The 24,010-nt window shown below is 40.7% G+C and overlaps 1 protein-coding gene across 1 annotated transcript in view; it reads right to left on the bottom strand.

The window, feature by feature from the left end:
• Positions 1 to 24,010, bottom strand: part of JHY (junctional cadherin complex regulator) — a 124,446-nt gene that overhangs the window by 19,492 nt on the left and 80,944 nt on the right. Inside the window, exon 3 of the mRNA XM_036276991.1 lies at positions 2,697 to 3,349. Coding sequence (XP_036132884.1) covers positions 2,697 to 3,349 — 653 coding nt within the window. The remainder of the gene's footprint in view (positions 1 to 2,696; positions 3,350 to 24,010) is intronic.

The following is a 24,010-nucleotide window of genomic DNA, read 5'->3' as shown; positions in this document are numbered from 1 at the left end:
TCTCTCTCTCCCCCTCCCTCCCACTCCATCTGAAGATAAATGGAAAAAGATCCTTGGGTGAGGATAAACAACAACAACAACAACAACAACAACAAGCTGTGGTACATTTACACAATGGAATACTACTTGGCCGTAAAAAAAGAAAAAAAAAGAAAAGAAAGAAAAGGCAATCTTACCTTTGCGACAGCACAGATGGACCTGGAAAGTATTATACTAATTGAAAAAAGTCAGTCAGAGAAAGACAAGCACCATATGATTACACTTACATGTGGAATCTAATGAACAAAATTAACTAACAAAGCAGAAACAGAATCATAGATACAGAGAACAGACTGACAGCTGTCAGAGGGGAGGTTGTTTGGGTGGCTGTGTGAAAAAGGTGAAGGGATTAAGCAAAAAACAACCAAACCAAACGAAAACAAACCCCACAAAACTCATAGACACAGACAACAGTGTGGTGATTGTTAGAGGGAAAGGGGGTGAGGAAAGGTAGAAGAGGGTAAAGGGGGAATAAATGACTTGAGGTGGTGACCACAAAATGCAATACATAGATAATGTATTATAGAATTGTACACCTGAGCCCTGGCCAGTTTGGCTCAGTGTTTAGACTGTCGGGCTGCGGTCCAGAGAGACCCGGGTTCAGTTCCCGCTAAGGGCATGTACCTTGGTTGCAGTGTGTCCCCGGCCCTGGTTGGGTCGTGTGGGTGGCAGCCACTCGATGTGTCCCTTTCACATCGATGTTTCTCTCTCTCCATTCCTCCCTCTCTCCCTCCTGCTCTATCTGAAGATAAATACAAAAATGTCCTCGGCTGAGGAGAAAAGAAAAAAATTTATAAGAAGGAATAGTCAAGATGGTAGAAATAAATCTAAATATATGAGTGTCACAATAAATGTGAGTAGCTTCAAGTTGAAATCTGCCTACAAACAATAGCAGAACAAAGTGAAACAAAAAATTCACATGACTGAAATAGTTTTACAAAAAATTCTATTAAACCTTGAAGTGATAGAAGGATCTCGGAGAATGTAAACAGGGGAATATTCCCCAACTCGTTTTGTAAGGCTGTGTAATCCTGATGATGCCTGATGGGGCCAGCGGCAGAGAGAGAACTTTAAGCCCATCTTGCTCATGAATGTGAATGTTGAATCCAGAGTGCTGACAAATCAAATCAAGACATTTATTAAAAATACAATATGACAAGTTAGGTTAATCCTAGGAACAAAAGGGTAGTGCATGTTAGAAAATGTTAATATATTTAACCACACTAAAGGACAGAGGGAGAAAAATTTTCAATTGAGGCAGAAAAAGATTTGCAAAACCTTTCCAAAAGGAAGAGGAACAGGAGGAAATTTCCTACCTATCTCCCCTCCTTATATGCCAAAAATTAGATATTATTTTTTAATGGTAAAAATGTTAGAAGCACTCCCTTTAAAGCCAGGTAAAAAAGAAAAAGCATGATCTCTTCTAGGAAACTAACTGAATCTCATTGAATGCACATTCCATACCTCCAATTGTAGCTCTTAACTGTCTTCTGATCGATTCATATGTGAACAATTGTCTCCTGACTTTGAAAATAAGTTCCTTGAAGGTACCCCCATGCATCATACTACCTTTGTTATCTTCTATAGCATTTTAACACCATATTCAGCATATATCAGGTGTGTATTACACACATTTGATTGAATGGTATTATGACATGTCTCCTGAAATGATTTTTAAAATAACTTTCCTTTTTCTCTGATTGTAGAAGTAATCTACACTGTAGGGAACTTCAACAATTCAGAAATTATAAAGAAGAAATTGAAAATAACCCAATCATCCTGGCCAGTTTGGCTCAGTGGTTAGAATATCGGCCTGCAGACCAAAAAGTCGCAGGTTCAATTCTTGGTCAAGGGCACATACCTGGGTTGCAGGTTTGATCCCCAGCTCCTGTCAGGGTGGTGTGGGAGGCAACCAATTGATATTTCTCTCTCTCTCTCTCCCTCCCTCCCTTCCACTATCTCTAAAAATCAATGGGAAAATGTCCTTGGGTGAGGATTAACAACAACAAGAAATAACCCCAACTTCTCTTACCACAGGCAACCACTTTTGACATTTTCCTTTTTCTGTGCACATTTTAATATAGCAGAGCACAAACTCCTTCAGTGTGATTTTGCATCTTACTAGTTTCTATTTATAGAAACATTTCCTCCTAACCCTAACTTTTAATAGTTACATCATATTAAATATCACAATTTAAATAGACATTTCCTTATTGTTAGATTGAGGTTGTCATTTCTGTAAATGATATTTTTATGCCTATATATTTTTCTGTATTTTAGATTCTTTTCTTAGGGTAGGGCATTATAGTGTCGGAGATAATTTGTTTTCTCCAAACATTATTGTAACCCTCAAAATCTAGTGACCTTTCCTGACTGGGTCTCTTGTCCTTCTTGCCTTCTCCCATCCCTCCAACCTCTGGTTTAATGGTTTAACTAGAGTGGAGAAAGCAGAAGAGACAGGAAAAAAGAAAATAAATACATAAAAAGTGGACTATTTTAGGCAGATATTAGAGCCAAGGACGTTGTGAGGTGAATTTTTCCTTTCATCTGACCATCCCATGACCCCCTGCCCCTGCAACTTCCCACTGTTCCTCGTTTTTCTCCAGCAGCCTCTCATTTCTCCTCCAGAAAACCACTTGAGAGAAAAGCATTCTTACCATAATATTTCCAAGTTCTTATACTTTGTCTCTGGAAGAGTTTGTTTGGGTTGCTTCTTATTTTCAGTTGCTCTATTAACATTTAAGTCAGAAACAGACTGAGAGCCTTTGTGACCCAGGGGCACTTGTGACGTCGTAAGTTCATCAAGGTAGTTCGAGTCCACATTGGAAAGAGTGTTGATGTGTGGCTGCTGGTATGAAAATCTTTTCTCTTCTTGGCCTTTGTATCCTCTTTCTTTATTAAAGCCCATCACTGAGTGATAGCTAGTGGTGTTTTTATGTACTACCTTGTCAAAAGTCTGTTGTGGTGGAGAAAATTTATTGGAGGTTGCTTTTGGATCCTGGCTCATAAGTGCACTTGAGTATTGTAAATTGCTGTTAGGAACATTCACAATTACAACTGTTTCATGCTTTATTGAAGTATCGATACGCTTATTTTGATTCTGTGGCTGTCTAGCAGTGTTTTTCTGGTTAACTTGGCTGAAAAGCAGCTCTTCAGTCACCAACGACTTCAGGCCATGACTGCATTTCTTCTGTCTTCGAATCTTGTGCCTGGTTGGTTTTCCGGAAGGTTGCTGACCATTGGTTGTTTCAGAAGATTGAACTCTTGGTACATTACTTGATTTTGCTCTTTCATGTTGAGACCAGTGTTCCTGGTAATTCCAAAAAGATATTTTTGGTTACTGGAAAGCTAAAAGATTGGCACTCTTCACAAATTTTAAATTAGTTTTTATCAAACTAGGAGTTGAGACTGGTAGGAAGGTAACTGGTCCTTTGTTAATTTCAGACAATGAGAAGGGAATTAGCTGAGTGTCTCCTCCTGGAGACTTTAGATTATAAATATTCTAGAAAGAAATAGAGAGTTTAGAATGGGCCTTATATCAAGGACAAGTCTTTGACTTAAACGTTATAAAATGAAGTGTTACCAATTCGAGGAGGGGGGATAAGCTTGACCTCTAAAGAGCTGTGTACAAAGAAAGTGCAAATATACCTCAAAATAGTCAAGTTTATTTTAACTAATATGACTATTTAAGAAATATTAACCAGAAAAAACATTAATGATTTGCCTTACCAACCAAGCACAAGTTTAGTATGACATACAATTCATTTATCAGATCTTTTTACTCATGTAGTTCAGAAGCTAGAAATGACCTCCTCACCAGAAGAAGTAAATTACATTTTATTCAGAGCATTGTAAAAGAGTCTGCACTGCGATAGGATGTCTGTGAAATCACAAGGGTTGTTTTGCTTCTGTTCTTTAATATAGCCTGTACTTAGGCAATCAAACATCTGGGGGAAATATTTCAATTTCACAATAGTCTCTATGCTTTTCAAAGTACTGTAACAACAAAATGTACTCCTGATATAATAGATGCACTATGTAACTATATTGTGCTAAGCCATTTAGAAGTATTGCCCAAGGAATGAAGCACTCATCACTTTGTGAAAACCTGGCCGAGTAAAGAGGCCTTTGAAAGACTGATTAGACGCTCACTGAAAACAGTGAGGTGGCCATCGGCATCAGCATGTCACATACGTGCACACATTTCCTCCCTCCTGCACACACGTGCACGAAATCTCTGTGCTCTGTATCCATAAAACATTAATCTAAATAAGCAAGTTACCCAGATAATTTGAGAAAAAAGCTTAAAGCAATTAAGTCATGCTTTTGCTCAAACTGTTTGCTTTAGCTTGCTATTGCTATTTCACTTTCCCAATATAATCACTAAGACTCTTCCTGTTCCTATACAATATTAAGTGATATTCTATTTTGAATGAGATCTCATTATAATGATCAGGTTGAGACTATTTAAAACATTAATAAACAATATTGCTTTTCATGTCAGACTTTTAAGTAAGAATGGCTTATAATGAGACATTTAGAGTATGTGCTCCTTAGGATTTGAGCTTTCTGGAGGATTGGACACATTCTGATGAGCCGCTATACACTTTGTTTTACCTGTGGTGCTCCAATATAGAAAACGTTCTTTTTGTATTTCAATTATGACAGGTTGTGGCCCTGGCCGGGTAGCTCAGTTGGTTAGAACATTGGCCCAATACACCAAGGTTGTGGGTTTGATCCCTGGTCAATGCACATTCAAGAATCAACCAATGAATGCATAAGTAAGGAGAACAAAAATCTCTCTTTCTCTCAAATCAATTAAAAGGAAGGAAGGAAGGAAGGAAGGAAGGAAGGAAGGAAGGAAGGAAGGGAGGGAGGGACAGAGGGAGGGAGGGAGGGAGGGAGGGAGGGAGGGAGAGAGGGAGGGAGGGGACAGGTTCTTCTTCCCATGCAATATATTGAGCCGCACGTGGGAAATATGGGCAAGAAGGCTCTGCCAATAGCCCAAGGGCATCCTTCCTGTAGTGGATCCAGAAGAAAATTGTTGTTTCACAGTCTTGTATGTGTATTCACGAAACACTGTGGCTCTTTCCATGGCTGTCATCACTGTTTATGAAAGGCAAAAGAGACCCCCTTTGCTATGATTTATAAATATTTATTGATGCTGATAAAGTCATTCTATTTATTTATTTATTTATTATTTATTTTTATTTTTTTTTATCCTCACCCGAGGACATTTTTCCATTTTTTGTTCAGGTAGAGTAGGAGGGGGAGAGAGGAACAGAGAGAGAGAGAAACATCGACATGAAGGGACACATCGAGTGGCTGCCACCTGCACGACTGACCAGAGCCGGGGACAAACTGCAACCGAGGTACATGCCCTTAGCGGGAACCGAACCCGGGTCTCTCGGGACCGCAGGCCGATGCTCTAACCGCTGAGCCAAACCGGCCAGGGCTAAAGGTCATTCTTTTTAATATGTATTCAGTCTTTTAATTGCTAGAGAAATAAGTGACCAGAAACTCTTTTTCTGTTGCCATCCAACTATACTTGTTTTAGTTCTCTCTCCTCATTCCTACCAAAAAAAGACCTATTAGGGATTTTTTTCCTGAGTACCAGATCTGAAATCTTGGGGGCACCACTTGGTTTTAGTCATGTTATACCTTTGCTGCTGTCAATTCAGGTTATAATAGTATTCTTCACAGGGTGCTTTGTCAATGAGGTCGAGGACTCATTATTTCATGAAACTTCAATTGTCTCAAGTGTTAAATTTGCTATTCACACAAATGTAAGTGCCCAGAGATGGTATTTCAGTCCCCAGAAAGGAAGACATTTATGAGCTTGATGTGGTTTCTCTTCCTTTCCCAGCAGCCTACTTGAGATCGCGGTATACTGAGGATTTATTACCCTACAATTGAGGCATCAGGTGTCACTCTTTAGGTGGCAAGACCTGAGTCCCCTGAAGTTAATGCACAAAGCCATTCTCGGGCTGTTTAATCTCCAGCAGCACTGAAATCCTCGATTCCTTCTGGCTCTCGCTGGGGCTCTTTGTCGCCAACACGCGGTCAGCCCACTCAGTAGTGCTGGACAGCAGCAGGTTTTCCTGACACACTCAGCAGGGTCCTTGGGGTGGACAGTTAGCATCGGGGAACCCTGATGCCTAATGCTAGGATGATGATTTCTTAGTAAGACCCGTACTTAGTTATTAATGTTTGTTTCTACTGGGCCATCTGCGGGAAGATTGCCCCCCACACTGTGAAAGGCAGCACCCAGAGCTTTCCTCTTTCATGCTTTGCTGTTTACATGGCATAAGCACAGGAGAGCATACATGCTCTGATCTCAGCCAAGACTTTCACCTGCTTTAGAACAAAACCCATTCTCACTCTCAAAGTGAAGACACACACCTTCGTATCTCTCTGGCAGTTACCCTGATCAACCGTGGAGTCATGGGGGTTGAGTCCGTGCTCCAAGATGAGTTCTGACATAGAGAAGTTTCTGTTGTGTTTATTAACAATAAAGCATCCAGTCAAGATGGCGGTGTAGGTACACATGGCATGCACATCCTGCTACAACCACATGAGAGTTACAACTAAACTGCAGAACAATCATCATTCAGAATCACTCGAAATCTAGCAGAGTAGAAGTCCTACAACTGAGGATATATAGAAGTCGTGTGAAGACTGATAGGAGGGCAGAGACACTGAACAGGCTGGTCCCACAACCACATATAGTGGTTAAAAATCAGGAGGGATGTCTTGGATGTGGAGGTCTTCACTGAGGAGCAAGGGGTCTCACCCCACGCCAGGTCCCCCAGCCCAAGGTCCAGTTCCAGGAAGAGAAGTCCTCATAACTTCTTGCTGTAGAAACCAGTGGAGATTGTGGCTGAGTGAGAGGGAGGCTACAGGTATCCCTCTTTAAGGGCCCACACACAGACTTATTCTGGCTCACTCACTCAGAGCTCCAGCACAGGGGAAGCATCTCGAAAGGCACCAGGGACATATGGAGAGGAACAGAACTGTCTAATGAGAGTTGGAGGGGCAGCTTTCTCCCAGAGAGAAGTGCTGGCAGAGGCCATTGTTTCTTTGCTGAGCCTTCCCCCCACAGAGCCCACTGTAAGTGAGTCTCCGTCAACCTGGCTCACACTGTTTGACCAGCCCTGGTGATTCCCCAAGACCCCGCCCCACACAACTTGCAGACCCACCCAAACCACTCCCAGTGGCTTTTCCATACAAACAGCCTGTCTTGACTCATGTGCAGATTTTCCTAAAATCTTTCAAAGGTTCAAAAACCCCAAACAGACAGGATTTGGCTTTCGTGTGCGCCATACCTCTTGCTAAGTAGCCCTAGGTTCAGCATTAGCAGCAGCTGGCCTTGGTTAGCAGCTTGTCCTCTCACAAGTAATTCCAAGCCTAGCACAAGTAGCAGCCATCTGCAGATCATTTTGTAGCTCATGCTGGGTGGCTTACCTTGGTCTACATCTCCTGGGAGATCCCAGAGCCAATGTACCTGGTAGACAGCTTCAGACCAAGCCAAAGTACCACCCAATCACTTCCACAAGCAACATACTCAAGAGGATGAGTCACCAGGAACCAGAGCTCCACTGAAGCAAGTCCTTCTATGTGGTTGGTGCCCTGCACAGCCAATCCTCCACTGTGGTTGTGGCCAGTCTTCAACACCAACAGGCCTTGGGGTAAATCCCTCCTGTTGAACTGTCAACAGCAATCAAGTCTCAACTACAACAGGAGGGTACACACAGTCCACAGATAGGGCACACCTGGAGTGCCCAGCTTGGGTGACTGGGAGGCTATGCCTCTGGGCCCTACTTTATAAAGCCACTCTACCAAGACCTGGAGACATAGCAGCTCTACCTAATACATAGAAACAAACACAGGGAGGCAGCCAAAATGAGTAGACAAAGATACCTGTTGCAAATGAAAGAACAGAACACAACTCCAGAAAAAGAACTAAACAAAATGGAGACAAACAATCTACCAGATGCAGAGTTCAAAACACTGGTGATAAGGATGCTAAAGGATCTCAGTGAGAACTTTAACAAAGAGATAGAAACATAAAAGTGGAGATATAAAACATTAAAAGAAACAGTCAGAAGTAAAGTACAATTACAGAAATGAAAAATACATTACAGGGAAGCAATAGTACAGTAGATGAAGCTGAGAATTAAATCAGTGATTTGGAAGATAAGGAAGCAGAAAACACCCAATCAGAACAGCAAAAAAAAAAAAGAATCCGAAAAACCAAGGATAATTTTAGGAGCCTCTGGGACAACCTCGAGCATACCCAAATTTGCATAATTGGGATGCCAGAAACAGGAGAGAGCAAGAAACTGAAAATCTATTTGAAAAAAAAAAAAAGATGGAAAACTTCCCCAACCTAGTGAAGGAAAAAGACACATAAGTCCAAGAAGCACAGAGAATCCTGAACAAGATGAGCTTAAAGAGGTCCACACGAAAACAAATCATAATTAAAATGCCTAAGTTTAAAGACAAGGAGAGAATCTCAAAAGCAGCAAAAGAAAGGCAGTCAGTTACGTACAAGGGAGCTCCCATAGACTGTCCCAAGACTGTCAGCTGATTTCTCAACAGAATCTTTGCAGGCCCGAAGGGAGTGGCAAAAAATATTAAAACTGATAAAAAGCAAGGACCTACTGTACAACCAAGATTTCCTCACCTAGTAAAGCTATCATTTAGAAGCAAAAAAGGTAAAGGAGTTCATAACCACCAAGCCAGTATTACAAGAAATGTTAAAGGCTTTTCTTTAAGAAGAAGAAACAAAAGATAAAAAATATGAATAATACAATGACAATCTGTATATATCTATTAACATTTTAAAATGCAAATGAATCACATGCTCCAATCAAAAGATGCACAGTGGCTGAATGGATAACAAAACAAGACCCATACATATGCTGTCTACAGGAGCTCCACTTCAGATTGAAAGATATACACAGATTGAAAGTCAAAGGATGCCTGGCCGGTGTGGCTCAGTGGTTGAGCATTGACCCATGCACCCAGAGGTCACTGGTTCCATTCCTGGTCAGGACACATGCCCAGGTTGTGGGCCCAATCCCCAGTGGGGGGCATGCAGGAGGCAGTCAATTGATGTTCTCTCTCATTGATGTTTCTATCTCTCTCTCCCTCACCCTTCCTCTCTCTCTAAAAAAAGATCAATAAAGAAAAAAAATTTTTTTAAGTCAAAGGATAGAAGAAGATATTTCATGGAAATGGGAATAAAAATTTTAAAAAGCTGGAGTAGCTATTCATATATTATACAAAATAGACTTTAAAACAAAGTGTATAACAAGAGACAAAGAAAGACCTAGCAAATCCAGTTCTGGGTATTTATCCAAAAAGCACCCCAAAACACTAAATAGAAAAGACATATACTGAATAGTAATATATTTATTTCAATATTATTTACAATAGCCAAGATAGGAAGCAAGCTAGGTGTCCATCATAGATGAGTGTATAAAGAAGTGGTGTACATATACAGTAGAATATGATTGAGCCATTAAAAAGAATTAAATCTTGCCATCTGCAACACAGATGGAGCTAGAGGGTATTGTGCTGAGTGAAATAAATCAGACAGGGAAAGACAAATGTCATATGATTTTACTTATAGGTGAAAAGTAAAAGACAAAATAAATGAACAAACAAAACAGAAACGAACTCATAAATACAGAGAACATTAAGATGGTTGCCAGATGGGAGGGGGGGCTTGGGGGCTGAGTGGAAAAGGAGAATGGATTAAAAGTACAAATTAATAGTACAAAATAGTCATGTGAATATCTAAAGTACAGCATAGGGAATGTAGTCAATAATACTGTAAAAACTGTATGATGTCAGATGGTTAAAAGATTTATTGGGTAATCATTTCATAAGCTATATAATGTCTAATCACTCGGTGTACACCTGAAGTTAATATAATATTGTATGTCAAGTGTAATTAAAATAAAATTATCATAGAAACAAAAACATGAGTACTTTGAGGTCGGGTTATAAGTTCCACCTGATGATATTATGAAAATTAGAGCACACTTATCAATTGGCTCTAATTTTCAGCATCAGTAAGGAAGGACTCTATGTCCAGGTGAAAAAAAAAGCATACTTCTTTTGGTGGTGTTAGAGGAAAACCAAATGTATAGTTCTGTGGAAATGTGAGAAGATGACCTAGGATGTGATCACAACGACTTTGAGATTAGTCAAAGATGCTGCACACTTTTTATGCCATCACTCCTTTTCCTTCCCTAAAACGTCGAGGAATTTAAGAGTGACAAGAAAGAAAATATCTTATTTTATCCTCTGGAAGCCTTACTTAACTGGAGAACTTTCTGTTTCATTGCTGACAACATGCTCCTTGCCTGGGAAGCATCTTCCGCGGGTGAGAGTACTGTGTCCGGTCTGGGTACACAATGGAAGTGGGATTTGTAAAACCTGAGAAGATTGACAGGGGCACAAGAATGATCCTGGACAGTGATATCTACATGGAAGGGTAAAGTAAGAGAGAATTACATGGTTGCAAAAAGAAAAGATGACCATGACCATCAATGACAGTACTTTAACAATGGAAACACAGAGGCTTAAATGGTCTCAGGGACCTTGTTTCCACCATGTCTTCTTTCTTTCCTTGCCCTGTCTCTAGTGTCTCTTTTTGTTCAGCAGGTAAATGTGTTTATGCCTCTTCTGTTACAAAAATGAAAGACCCTCTCACTTGATCTTGTTCTCTGGCTAAAATTCCTCTCTGAATCCACAGCCAAGCATCTTGAAAGTGCAGGCTCTGCTGGTCTTCATTTCCCAGTCTCCTATCTGACCTTTGCACCCTGCAGTAAAGCATTTATGCTCACCGCCCACCGACTCTGCTCTGGCCACCAGAAACCTCTCACTTGCTAAATACTATGGGTACCTTTTCTTTAATTTTTTATTTTTTCAAACTTACAACATTATTTAAAATATACAGAAAAAAATGCAAGAATAGCATAGAGAGCTTCCAAATATTCTTACCAAGATTCACCAATTTTTTGATAAATCTTTATTGTTGAAAGTATTACAGATGTTCTTCCTTCCTCCCCCAACATGTGCCTCCCTGCTCCCTCCTCTCTGTCTTCACCACACTATTGTCTGTGTCCATTGGTTGTGCATATATGCATATCAGTTCTTTGTTTTATCTCTTCCTATCCCTCTCCCCCTTCCCTCTGAGGTTTGTCAGTCTGTTCCCTACTTCCATGTCCCTGGATCTATTTTGTTCAACAGCTTATTGTGTTCATTATATTCCACAAGTAAGTGAGATCATGTGGTATTTCTCTTTCTCTGACTGACTTATTCTGCTCAGCATAATACTCTCCAGGTCCCTCCATGTCATCTCAAAGGTAAGAGATTTTTCTTTCTTACATCTGCATAGTATTCCATTGTGTTCACAGCAACACTATGTACAATAGCTAACATCTGGAAACTGCCAATGTCCATCAGTAGATGAGTGGATAAAAGAGATTCACCAATTTTTAATATTTTGCCTTATTTTATCATTCTTTTTCTGCCTTTCCATATACAGACACACACACAAATTTACATACATATCATTATATTATTGTTTGTGCTATTGTTATTTATTTTTCTCTGAATCATTTGAAACTCACATATATGATTTGCACATATTATTCCCTCTTCATAGCACCTTTTTACCTGTCTTCCCTGTTGAGTTCAACCTTGTTCACTGAGGTTTCTTTCTTGAAATTTGCATGTCTTCAGTTCTGTGCCAATGTTCTTTCCCTGCGGAGTTTGACCTCGTTCACTGAGTTTCCTTTCTTGAAATGCTCATGTCTTCAGTTCTGTGCCAATGTTTTCTCCTAGTCAGCTCTCTACCTCTCCACAATTCTTTTGCAGTCTCACTTTCCTCCCTGCCTCTGCCTCTGCTCACCCTAACATTCTGCAATTTTCTGTGGTGCCCTGTTCTTGACACTTCTCTCTTCTTCCACTACCTACAATTCCTGGGGCATTTAAGCAATCTGACAGTGTTAAGGCACCAGTAAATTCTAATGATGCAAATGCATGTTGCTAACTCAGATGTCCCTCCTATGTTCTGTGCCCAGATCAGATACAGGCAATTCCAAACTCAACATCAGGCCCATCCCCATCCTCATGCCTCCCCTCCTTTGAGCCCAACACCAATGCCATCCTTTTCTTCCTCAGTGGGATTGATACCACTAATCAGACACTTGGAAACTTAGATTTTGCTTTTGGGTCTAGCACTCAGCCTAGACTCAAATAAACTCTGAAAATTTCTTTAGGTTTAGAATTTCTTCCATCAACGTCTACTTGATGATGCCAGCAGAATTCCAAAGAAAATCACTCAGGACCATCCTGCGGACAAAGACCTGGTGTTAGGTACCAGCAGGGGCTCATGTTGCTACACTGGCTCCTCCTTTCATGTTGGGTGACATTGGGTGAGTTCTCTCTTGGAATCCCAGATCTTCCTGCTTTTGGTTGCAGGTCCTGACTTTGTTTGAGCTGTTACTAGAAAATCTTTGAGGTGGCACTAAAAGATAAGGGTTGGTTGAATTAAAATTAACTCAGTCTTTCAATTGGGATTGCTTTCTGAGGATCTGAATGAAACTAGTTATATGAGAGAATGAACTCATTCAGCTCCAAAGAACAGTGGCACCATCTCATTCCAGTTCCACATTTGGGTATTCTTAGGTAGCTAAACATCATTGTGATGATGTCTGTGAAATTTCAAGGCATGAAGTGGTCCCACAGAGATTCCAGTATATTGACTGGGGACATGCACATAAGGGCCAGTCACTCAGTGCTCCAAGTCATCATGGTTGTATTAGACAGGGACACCAAGGTACATAAGAGGGTTTGACAAACTCAGGAGGTAAAAGTCCCAAGGAAGTCAACATACAAGCAGTACACTATAACCCACAACATAATATTTCGAAAAGCTTATTCAGACTCTACAGATTTCAAAGGAAAATTAAATTCAAAATGGGAAATTGTACCTCCAAGGTTAACAAGCCCCAGAATGGACAGCCACCTATTAGTGTTCCTGAAGGATTCATGTACAATTCATACAGAGCTTTCATTTGTAAGCATTTAAAGAAATGAGAAGATTTAACTAAAAGCGATCTTAGCTTAAGATGGCTAAAATGGGTCCAGTCAAGATGGCAGCGTAGGTAAAGTGGTATCGCGTCCTCCCAGAACCACATGGAAGTTACCACTAAACTACAGAACAACCATCATTCAAAATCACCTGAAATCCAGCTGAATGGAAGTCCTACAACTACGGAAGTAAAGAAGCAACTGCATCGAGACTGGTAGGAGGGGCAGGGGCAGAGGCGGACAGGCTGGTCCCACACCCACGTGTGGTGGATAAAAATCAGGACACCTCGCCTGGGAAGATCCTCCCTGAAGACTGAGGGGTCCCTGTCCCACACCTGGTGGCCCGCTCAGGGTTTCAGTGCCAGGAAGAGAATCCCCATCACTTCTGGCTGAAAAACCAGCGGGAACTGAGGCTCAGGGAAGCTGATGGGGCTGGCGCCCCAGGCAGCTCCTTAAAGGGCCCCAGCACGGACTTACTCAGACTCTCTCCCTCTAAGCTTGGAGGAGAGGCAGCTTGAGGAAAGAACTGAGCTGTTTGGCATTGGAGCGAGGGCTGGAGAGACAGCTTTCTCCTGGACAAATGTGCTGTCAGAGAGGCCTTTGTTCCCTTGGTGAGCCCTTCCCTGGGGCGGCAGACAGCCACCATATCTGAGACTCCAGCAACCTGGCTCACACTGGTAGCCCCGCCCTGGTGACTCCCTGAGGCCCCGCCCCACCACACCCAACTTTCAGGCCCACCCAAGCTGTTGCCACTTGCTGTTGCCATAGGATTGGCCTGTCTTGGATCCTGCTTCAGGTTTTCCTAAATTCTTTCAAACAAGCAGCATCTGGTCTCAGATAGCCCCATACCTCTCCTTAAGTAATACACAGAAACAAACACAGAGATGCAGCCAAAATGAGGAGACAAAGAAACAGGTCCCAAATGAAAGAACAGAACAAAACCCCAGGAAAAGAATGAAGCGAAATGGAGATAGCAACCTAACAGATGCTGAGTTCAAAATACTGCTTATAAGGATGCTCAATGAACTTAGTGAGAACCTCAGTGAACTTAGGGAGGGCATCAAGAGCATAAAAAAGGACCAGTTAGAAATCATGGATGCACAGTTAGAATTGAAGGAGGCATTAACTGAAATAAAGAATAATTTACACAGCTTCAATAATAGAGTATGTAAATCCAAGGAGAAAACCATTGATTTGGAATATAAGGAAGCAAAAAATCCCCAATCAGAACGGCAAAAAAAAAAAAAAAAAGAATCCAAAAAAATGAGGATAGTGTAAGGAGCCTCTGGGACAACTTCAAGCGTGCCAACATTCGCATCTTGGGGGTGCCAGAAGGAGAAGAGCGAGAACAAGAAATCGAAAACCTGTTTGAAACAATAATGGCAGAAAACTTCCCTAACTTGGTGAAGGAAACAGACATACAAGTCCAGGAAGCACAGAGAGTCCCAAACAAGATGAACCCCAAGAGGCACACACCAAGACACATCATCATCAAAATGCAAAAGGTTCAAGACAAAGAGAGAATCTTAAATGCAGCAAGAGAAAGGCAGTTAGTTACCTGCAAGGGAGTTCCCATAAGGCTGTCAGCTGATTTCTCAAAAGAAACTTTGCAGGCCAGAAGGGAGTGGCAAGAAATATTCAGCATGATGAAAAGCAAGAACCTACAACCAAGATTACTGTCATTCAGAATCGATGGCCATATAAAGAGATTCCCAGACAAGAAAAAGTTAAAGGAGTCCATCACCACCAAACCATTATTATATGAAATGATGAAAGGTCTTTTTGAAGAAAAAGATAAAATATATGAACAAACAAAATGGCAATGAATCCATATCTATCAACAATGGAATCTACAAACAAAATGAACGGGCAGAACAGAAACATTCCCATAGATACAGAGAACATTTTGTTGGTTGCCAGATGGGAGGGGGGTTGGGGGAAAGGGTGAAAAAGGTGAAGGGATTAAGAAGTACAAATTCATTGCGAGACTGACAAATCTCAAAGGGAAAGTTGTTGGAGGGTGGAAAAAAATAAACCAAAGAACTTATATGCATAACCAATGGACACAGACAATAGTGTGGGAAAAGGTGGGAGGGGGGCAGGAGTGGGGAGGAGAGGGTTAATGGGGGAAAAATGAGGAACATCTGTAATACATTTAACAATAAAGATTAAATTAAAAAAAAAAAAGATGGCTAAAATGAGGAACTTTTGCTTTATTCAAGTTGATTTTTCTGCATACACAATTGGAAAAAGCCAGGTCTAAAATTGAACAAAATGAATGGGAAGCTTACTTTGATAAAAAATTAAGAGCAAGACAAGGCACCGATAAATTATCTTCACCCCAGGAAATTAATAAAAAGTTTTTAGAGACCATCTCTGAGTTAAAAATGGTTTCCAAATCTACTCACTGCCAACTATCTACTCCTCCTCCTTTTCCAACTACTACACTATATGCTTTACTCTGAGCTTTTCTGCGTGGACTTATTTCCCTTTCTTCTCCCCCTCCCCTTTTTCTTTTCCTTCTTTGCTGCCTTCACCTTCACCAACTGAAAAAGAAACTAAAAATAGCTAAACCAGGATGAACTAGAATAACCAGAAAACTGGTGGCTTCCTTTAGGGAAAATCCAGTCTCAGGAATGGAAGAACAGCAATAATTTATACTATTTTGATTAGAAATGAATTAAGAAATCTAACTAAAGATGTTCCTGATCGGAGAGTGAAAAATGGCGGCAGAGTGAATGGAAGCTACACAGACCATCTCCCATGACCAAACTGGACTTACAACGAAAATAAAGACAAATCGTCAGGAAGGGGCCACTGAAAGGCAGCTTGGAGGACCACATAACCAGGGACACTGACTCAATCCTGGTAGGCTTGCGAGGACGCAAGAGGGGGCTGGGAGCCCACGGTCCACAGCAGTCTGGGCTGGGACCAGCGGACTCGGCTGGAAGCTGCTGCTGCCGCCTCGGCTGCGACCGGTGACCACAGCCGGGTCCTTTGGACTCGGCTGGGTGCTACGCCCTCGGCTGGTGCCGCAGACGCGGTTGCCCTTGGCTGGGAGCAGCGCCCTCCGGTTAAAAGTCCCAGGTGGCTCCACGACGCAGAGTCTAGACAGAGGCTAAATTGGCAGCAGCCACTCACCTTGGCCTCCGGCAGAGGGAAAGCAGACTGGACTGGAACTGTGTGGGGACAGTCGGGATTTGGAGGGTACTCAGAGCTTTTGCTGAGTGTAGCCACACAGGACTGTGGTCATCTTACTCCTTCCCAGGGCCCTGGGGAGAGACGGCGGCCACTCCCTCGGAGATTCAACCCCACCTGGTGGTCATTGAAATGCTAATTGAGGCCCATTATCAACCAGCATCTGCCCCACCCTCGGGAAATCCTCTTTCACTGAGCAGCTGAGGGACTTTTTCAGGCAACTCAGAAACCAAGGTTCTTCAGGTGACCTCTACTAATAGCCTCCAGGCAAAAAAAGCTAGAGGATAACTACCATTCCCTGGGCTAGCAATTCTAACCAGGAAAGTTCAGACTTGACAGTGGTGTTTAAAGTAGGTCCTCCCTGCCTCATCCAAACCCAGGAGAAGGAGCCACAAACAGCAGAACACCAACACCCACAGGGAAAATTTGACAGACTCCAAAGCCCACTGTGATAGCCAAAATAGTGAAACACAGAAACAAAAGCCAAATAAAAGAACAAGAGACCTCTACCGAAGATGAGATAAATGAGGTGCAGTTAAGCAAGTTAACAGAACTAGAATTCAGAGCCATGATCTTGAGGAAGCTCAACAGCATGTATAAGGACATAAAGATGCTGAAAATAAGCCAACTGGAAATTAAAAACCACCAAGAAGAGATAAAAAATGACATATCAGAAATGAAAAACACATTGGAAGGTCTAAAAAGCAGAGTAGAGGAAGATGAGGACCGGATCAGTGAATTAGAAGACAGGGTAGAAAAAAATCAACCAATCAGAAAACCAAAAAGAAAAAATGATTAAAAAACAGGAAGACAGCTTAAGAGAACTGTGGGACAACAGGAAACATAATAATATTCGCATCATAGGAGTCCGCGAAGAAGAAGAAAATGAGCAAGGGTTAGAGAATATATTCAAAGAAATAGTGACAGAAAACTTTCCTAATTTGGTGAAGGAAGAAGGCATTCAAGTTCAAGAAGCACAGAGAGCCTCAAGTAAGAAGAACCCAAACAGGCCCACACCAAGACACATAGTAATTAAAATGCCAAAAATTAAAGACAAAGAGAGAATCCTAAAAGCAGCAAGAGATAAGCAACAGGTTACCTACAAAGGAAACTCCATAAGGCTCTCAGCAGACTTCTCACAAGAAACACTACAGGCCAGAAGGGAATGGCATGAAGTAATCAAGGTCATGAGAAACAAAGATCTGAATCCAAGACTACTCTACCCAGCAAGGCTGTCATTCAAAATGGAAGGTCAAATAAAGAGTTTCCCAGACAAAAAAAGGCTAAGGGAATACATTAGCACCAAACCAGCACTGCAAGAAATGTTAAAAGGACTGATGTAATTAGCAGGAGAAGTGGGAAGAAAAATAGAACCACACTAACCAAAAATGGCAATAAATAAGTACATATCAATAATCACCTTAAATGTAAATGGATTGAATGCTCCCATAAAAAGACACAGAGCAGCTGATTGGATAAGAAAGCATGAATCATCTATATGTTGTTTACAAGAGACCCACCTCACAACAAAAGACTCACATAGATTGAAAGTGAAGGGATGGAAAAAAATCTTCCAAGCAAACAAAAAGGAAAAAAAAGCTGGGGTAGCAATACTCATATCTGATAAAATAGATTTCAAAATGAAGGCCATAACTAGAGACAAAGAAGACCACTACATAATATTGAAAGGATCTATCCAACAGGAAGATATAACCTTGATAAACATATATGCACCCAATATAGGAGCACCAAATTATATTAAAAATCTTCTGGAGGACTTCCAAGGAGAAATCGATAGCAATACAATCATAGCAGGGGACTTCAACACCCTGCTGTCATTACTGGATAGAACCTCTAGACAAAAAATTAGCAAGGAAACAGAGACTCTAAATGAAGCACTAGAGCAAATGGATTTAATAGATATTTACAGAGAATTACACCCCAAATCTACAGAATTCACATTCTTCTCAAGTGCACATGGGACCTTCTCAAAAACAGACCACATGTTAGGGCACAAACTAAGTCTCTACATGTTCAAAAAGACTAAAATCATATCAAGCATCTTCTCAGATCACAATGGCATGAAAGTAGAAATCAATTGCAACAAAAACATGCAAAGACATTTGAAAACATGAAGGCTAAATAGCATGTTATTAAACAATGAATGCGTCACGGAGGAGATCAAGGAAGAAATTAAAAACTTCCTGAAAACAAATGAAAATAAAGACACAACAACACAAAATCTATGGGATGCAGCGAAAGCAGTTCTGAGAGGGAAGTTCATAGCACTACAGGCCTACCTCAAAAAAGAAGAAAAATCTCTAATAGACTATCTAGCCTCACAACTTAAAGAACTAGAGAGCAAGCAAAAAGAAAACCCCAGAGCAAGTAGAAGGAAGGAAATAATAAAGATCAGAGCAGAAATAAACAACACAGACACCAAAAAAACAATTCAAAGGATCAATGAAACAAAGAGCTGGTTTTTCAAAAAGATAAACAAGATTGATGGACCCTTAGCTAGACTCACCAAGAAACAAAGAGCGAGAGAACCCAAATACACAAAATCAGAAATTAAAGAGAAATAACAACTGACACCATAGAAATACAAAAGATCGTTAACAACTACTATGAACAATTATATGGCAACAAATTCGACAATTGAAACAAAATGGACCAATTTCTAGAAACACATAGTCTCCCAAAACTGGACCAGGAAGAGGTAGAAAACTTGAACAGACCAATAACAACTAAGGAATTTGAAGATGTAATCAAGACTCTCCCAGCAAACAAAAGCCCAGGCCCGGATGGCTTCATGGGGGGAGTTTTACCAAACATTCAAAGAAGAACTAACACCCATTCTCCTCAAACTATTTCAAAAAATTCAAGAAGAAGGAAGACTTCCAAACTCATTTTATGAAGCCAGCATAATTCTAATTCCAAAACCAGAAGAAGACACTACAAAGAATGAAAACTACAGGCAAATATCCCTGATGAACATAGATGCCAAATCCTGAACAAAATACTAGCAAATCGGATCCAGCAATACACCAAAAAAATTATCCACCATGACCAAGTGGGATTCATTCCAGGGATGCAAGGCTGGTACAATATTCACAAATCAATAAACGTGATACACCACATAAATAAAATGAAGAATAAAAACCACATGATCATATCAATAGATGCCGAAAAAGCCTTCAACAAAATCCAGCATCCATTTCTGATAAAAACGCTCAGCAATGTGGGAATAGAGGGGTCATATCTAGACATAATAAAGGCCATATATGAAAGACCTACAGCCAACATCATACTCAATGGGCAAAAACTAAAAGCATTTCCCTTAAGAACAGGAACAAGGCAAGGATGCCCACTTTCACCACTCTTATTTAACGTAGTATTGGAAGTCTTAGCCACAGCAATCAGACAGGAAGAAAAAATAAAAGGGATCAAATTGGAAAGGAGGAAGTGAAATTGTCATTATTTGCAGATGACATAATACTATACATAGAAAACCCCAAAGACTTCATAAAAAATTTACTAGACTTAATAAATGAATTTGGCAAAATAGCAGGATACAAAATTAATGTCAAGAAATCGATGGGATTCTTATACACCAATGATGAACTCACAGAAAGAGAAACTAAGAAAACAATCCCATTTACCATTGTGGTAAAAAAATTAAGATACCTAGGAATAAACTTAACCAAAGAAATAAAGATCCTATTTTCAGAAAACTACAGGTTATTGAAAAAAGAAATAGAGAAAGATATAATGAAGTAGAAGCACATACCCTGTTCATGGATTGGAAGAATTAACATCATTAAAATGTCCATATTACCCAAAGCAATCTATAGATTCAATGCAATCCCCATCAAAATACCAATGGCATACTTCACAGAATTAGAACAAGTACTTCAAAAGTTCACATGGAACCAAAAAAGACCTTAAATAGCCACAGCAATCTTGAAAAGGAAGAACAAAGTTGGAGGAATCACATTACCAGATTTCAGGTTATACTACAAAGCCACTGTAATCAAAACAGCCTGGTACTGGCACAAGAACAGGCATATAGACCAATGGAATATAACAGAGAACCAGAAATGGACACAAGGCAATATGCTCAATTAATATTTGACAAAGGTGGCAAGAGCATACAGTGGAGTAAGGACAGCCTCTTTAATAAATGGTGCTGGGAAAATTGGACAGCTACATGTAGAAAAATGAAACTAGACTGTCAACTTACACCCTACACAAGAATAAACTCAAAATGGATAAAAGAGTTAAATGTGACTCATGAATCCATGAAAATCCTAGAAGAAACTGTAGGCAACAGAATTTAGGACATCATACGCAGCAGAATTTTCACTGATACATCACCAAAGGCAATAGAAACAAAAGAGAAAATGAACACATGGGATTACATCAAAATCAAAAGCTTCTGCACAGCGAAAGATACAATCATCAAAACGGAAAGGATACCCATTGTATGGGAGAACATAATTGCCAATGATATATCAGATAAGGGGTTAATTTCCAATATATATAGAGTGCTCATACAACTCCACAAAAGGAAGACGAAGAACCCAATTAAAAAATGGGCAGAGGAACTAAATAGACACCTCTCCAAACAGGACATACAAATGGCTAAGAGACATATGAAGAAATACTCAACATCACTAATCATCAGAGAGATGCAAATTAAAACAACAATGAGGTATCACCTCACACCTGTCAGAATGGCCACCATCAACAACTCATCAAACAACAAGTGTTGGCGAGGGTGTGGAGAAAAGGGGACTCTAGTATACTGTTGGTGGGAATGCAGACTGATGCAGCCAGTACGGAAAACAATATGGTATTACCTCAAAAAATAAAAAATGAAACTGCCATTTGACCCAGTGTTCCCACTTCTAGGAATATACCCTAAGAATCCTGAAACACCACTCAGAAAGAATATATGTACTCCCATGTTTGTAGCAGCACTATTTACAATAGCTAAGATCTGGAAACAGCGTAAGTGTCCATCAGTAGACGAATGGATAAAAAAGCAGTGGTCCATATACACAATGGAGTACTACGCAGCTGTAAGAAAGAAAGATCTCTTATCCTTTGAGACTACATGGAGGGTCCTGGAAAGTATCATCCTAAGTGAAACAAGCCAAACAGAGAAAGACAAGTATATAATCTCACTTATTTGTGGAATATAATGAACATAACAGTCTGAGGAATGGGGTAGTCCCAGAGACGTGGAAGTGGGGTACAGACTGATAATCCCCAGAAGAGGGGATGGTGGGGGAGAGATAAACCACAGAACTTATACGCATGTATGCATGAACAGTGGACATGGACAACAAACTGGGGACAAGGCAGGGAGGGAGGGGGAGGGGGGAATCAGTGGGTGAAAAAGGAGAAACATCTGTAACAAAAATTAATTAATAAAAATAAATAAATTAAAAAAAAACGGTGTTCCTGATCGCCTCCAAGACCCCAGCAGACTTGCTAAGGAATTCGGTTGAACTCCTGGTTTTGAACACATGATCCTGTTTTTTCAGATCTGTCCCAACTAATACATTTATTCATTTCTGAGAGTAAGGCAACACAATAGTTAAATAAGGTTTGTTGGGGGGAAAAAAACCTATAGAAGATTTTTAAGACAAAGAAACCAGTATGAATGCAGGGAATTTTCTGATTGGTTTTACCAAATCATTCCTGAAAACTTTCCCCCCCAAAGAGGAAAATCCAGCAATGTAAGTGAAGATCTGATGAAACTGATACTGTTATAATAACCTGGTTATTATTTTACAGGAATGGAGTAAAAGGAAGACTAGATAATCTAGGCACGCCATTTATATAGCTTTGACAGAAAGCTGCAAGCTAATACTCTCCAAGTCTTTTCCCCATGGCTCAATGAGGATAGGGACTGGACAAAGGCAGTTTGGACACATGCCCAGTAAGGTCTGGGTGACACAGGAAGATGCTTACCTGTCAATCACACCTTTAAACAGGTAATTGGCCAGAATAGGCATGGCCAATGCAAGGGCATAAAATCTGAGATGCTTGATTCCAAAACAAGGGAAATTCCCTCTCTTGGCTCTTGACTCTCTCCCTTACTCGCCCATGCTCCTGGCTCTCCTGTTACAGGGGGTACACTCCCCTGTATTTGCCCACATGGCCCACAGCCATGTGGACTCCACACAGTGCACTAATGGACTGTGAGTAGCCTGATGCCTGATGCTACATTGGATCGAGCTTCACCATGGAACAAAAACTTTGGACACTAGCCCTGCTTCTAGCTCCAGTAAAGCCCCAGCTGCATGTCTTCTAGGACTGGCTTAGGGAAATGGAACTAGGGTAACTGAGGAATGTAACTCCATGAAAATAAAATATTTTACCACATCCCATCCTCCTGTGGGGGCCTCCAGAAATGCTTATTATAGCAGTGCCCCAAGAACCCCACTCCTGCTAGTGACAGAGAAATTCAATTCTCCAGTAACAAAACCATTCTTGATTTATTTGAACATTTTAAGAAAACTTTCAAACAACATTCAGAACTGTCTCCATACAATTTTAATAAACTTTTCCATGTTTCAAGTGACCATCTTTGGAAGGGTTTGATGAAAAGTTTGTAATTCTGATTAATCAGCATAAATTAAACTGGCCTACTGTGCATACTCATAAGCTAGCAGTTCTGGCTGATCAATTATCTAAAACTATCCAGAAGCGCTCTCCCTTCCAGGAGCATGGCCTCGCCTTTCCTCCCCCCACTTTCTCCCCCTAAGCCTGGTTCCTTTACCTTTCTCTCTCCTAAGCCCCAAGGGCCCTTCTTTGCCTCTGTAACTTGTTTCCTGAGCCTTTTGTTCTACCACTCACTCTTCTACTTCTGTGATTTTCTAAATAAAGTTTATCTTATAGAAAATAAAATAAAATATAACTATTCAAAAGAAGGAAAGGATAAAGCTACTAAATCATGAATTTACAACTCCAACAGTTACGTAATCGGGTCAGACCTTCCCAAAGGACTTTTCAACGAGGGGAAAGGAGAATCTGCTTTTACTGCAACAGGCCAGGTCATCTTAAGGAAGATTGCAGAAAATGAAATGGCATTTGGAAAAAGAAAAGAAACCAAAGCAAGCATGGAGCTGCTCCTATAATTATGAAAGGGTATTTCCCCTTGTCCTTACCAAGGAAACTAAATTATCATAAAGGGGAAAATTACCAGCATGACTTTATCTGTTTTCAACCCTACCTAGTTAAACTGCTCTCTCCCTTGGAATAAAACTTCTATACAAATGGTAGAGATATCTAACCAATCAATGCCTGTTTTTTGTTTTTGTTTTTGTTTTTATCCTCACCCGAGGACATTTTTCCAATTTTTGTACAGATAGAGTGGGAGGGAGAGAGAGGAAGAGAGAGAGAGAGAGAAACATCGACGTGAAAGGGACACATCGAGTGGCTGCCACCCGCACGACCAACCAGGGCCAGGGACAAACTGCAACCGAAGTACGTGCCCTTAGCGGGAACCGAACCCAGGTCTCTCCGGACCTCAGGCCGACGCTCTAACCGCTGAGTCAAACCGGCCAGGGCTCAATGCCTGTTTTTAATTCAGAACTTGTTCCCTTTCAGCTAGGGAATGTTATGGGGCAATATATATTTTTACTAG

Source organism: Molossus molossus, unplaced genomic scaffold, assembly GCF_014108415.1.
Source record: "Molossus molossus isolate mMolMol1 unplaced genomic scaffold, mMolMol1.p scaffold_m16_p_22, whole genome shotgun sequence".
Lineage (NCBI taxonomy): Eukaryota > Metazoa > Chordata > Mammalia > Chiroptera > Molossidae > Molossus > Molossus molossus.
This window is presented reverse-complemented; position numbering and strand designations above follow the sequence as displayed.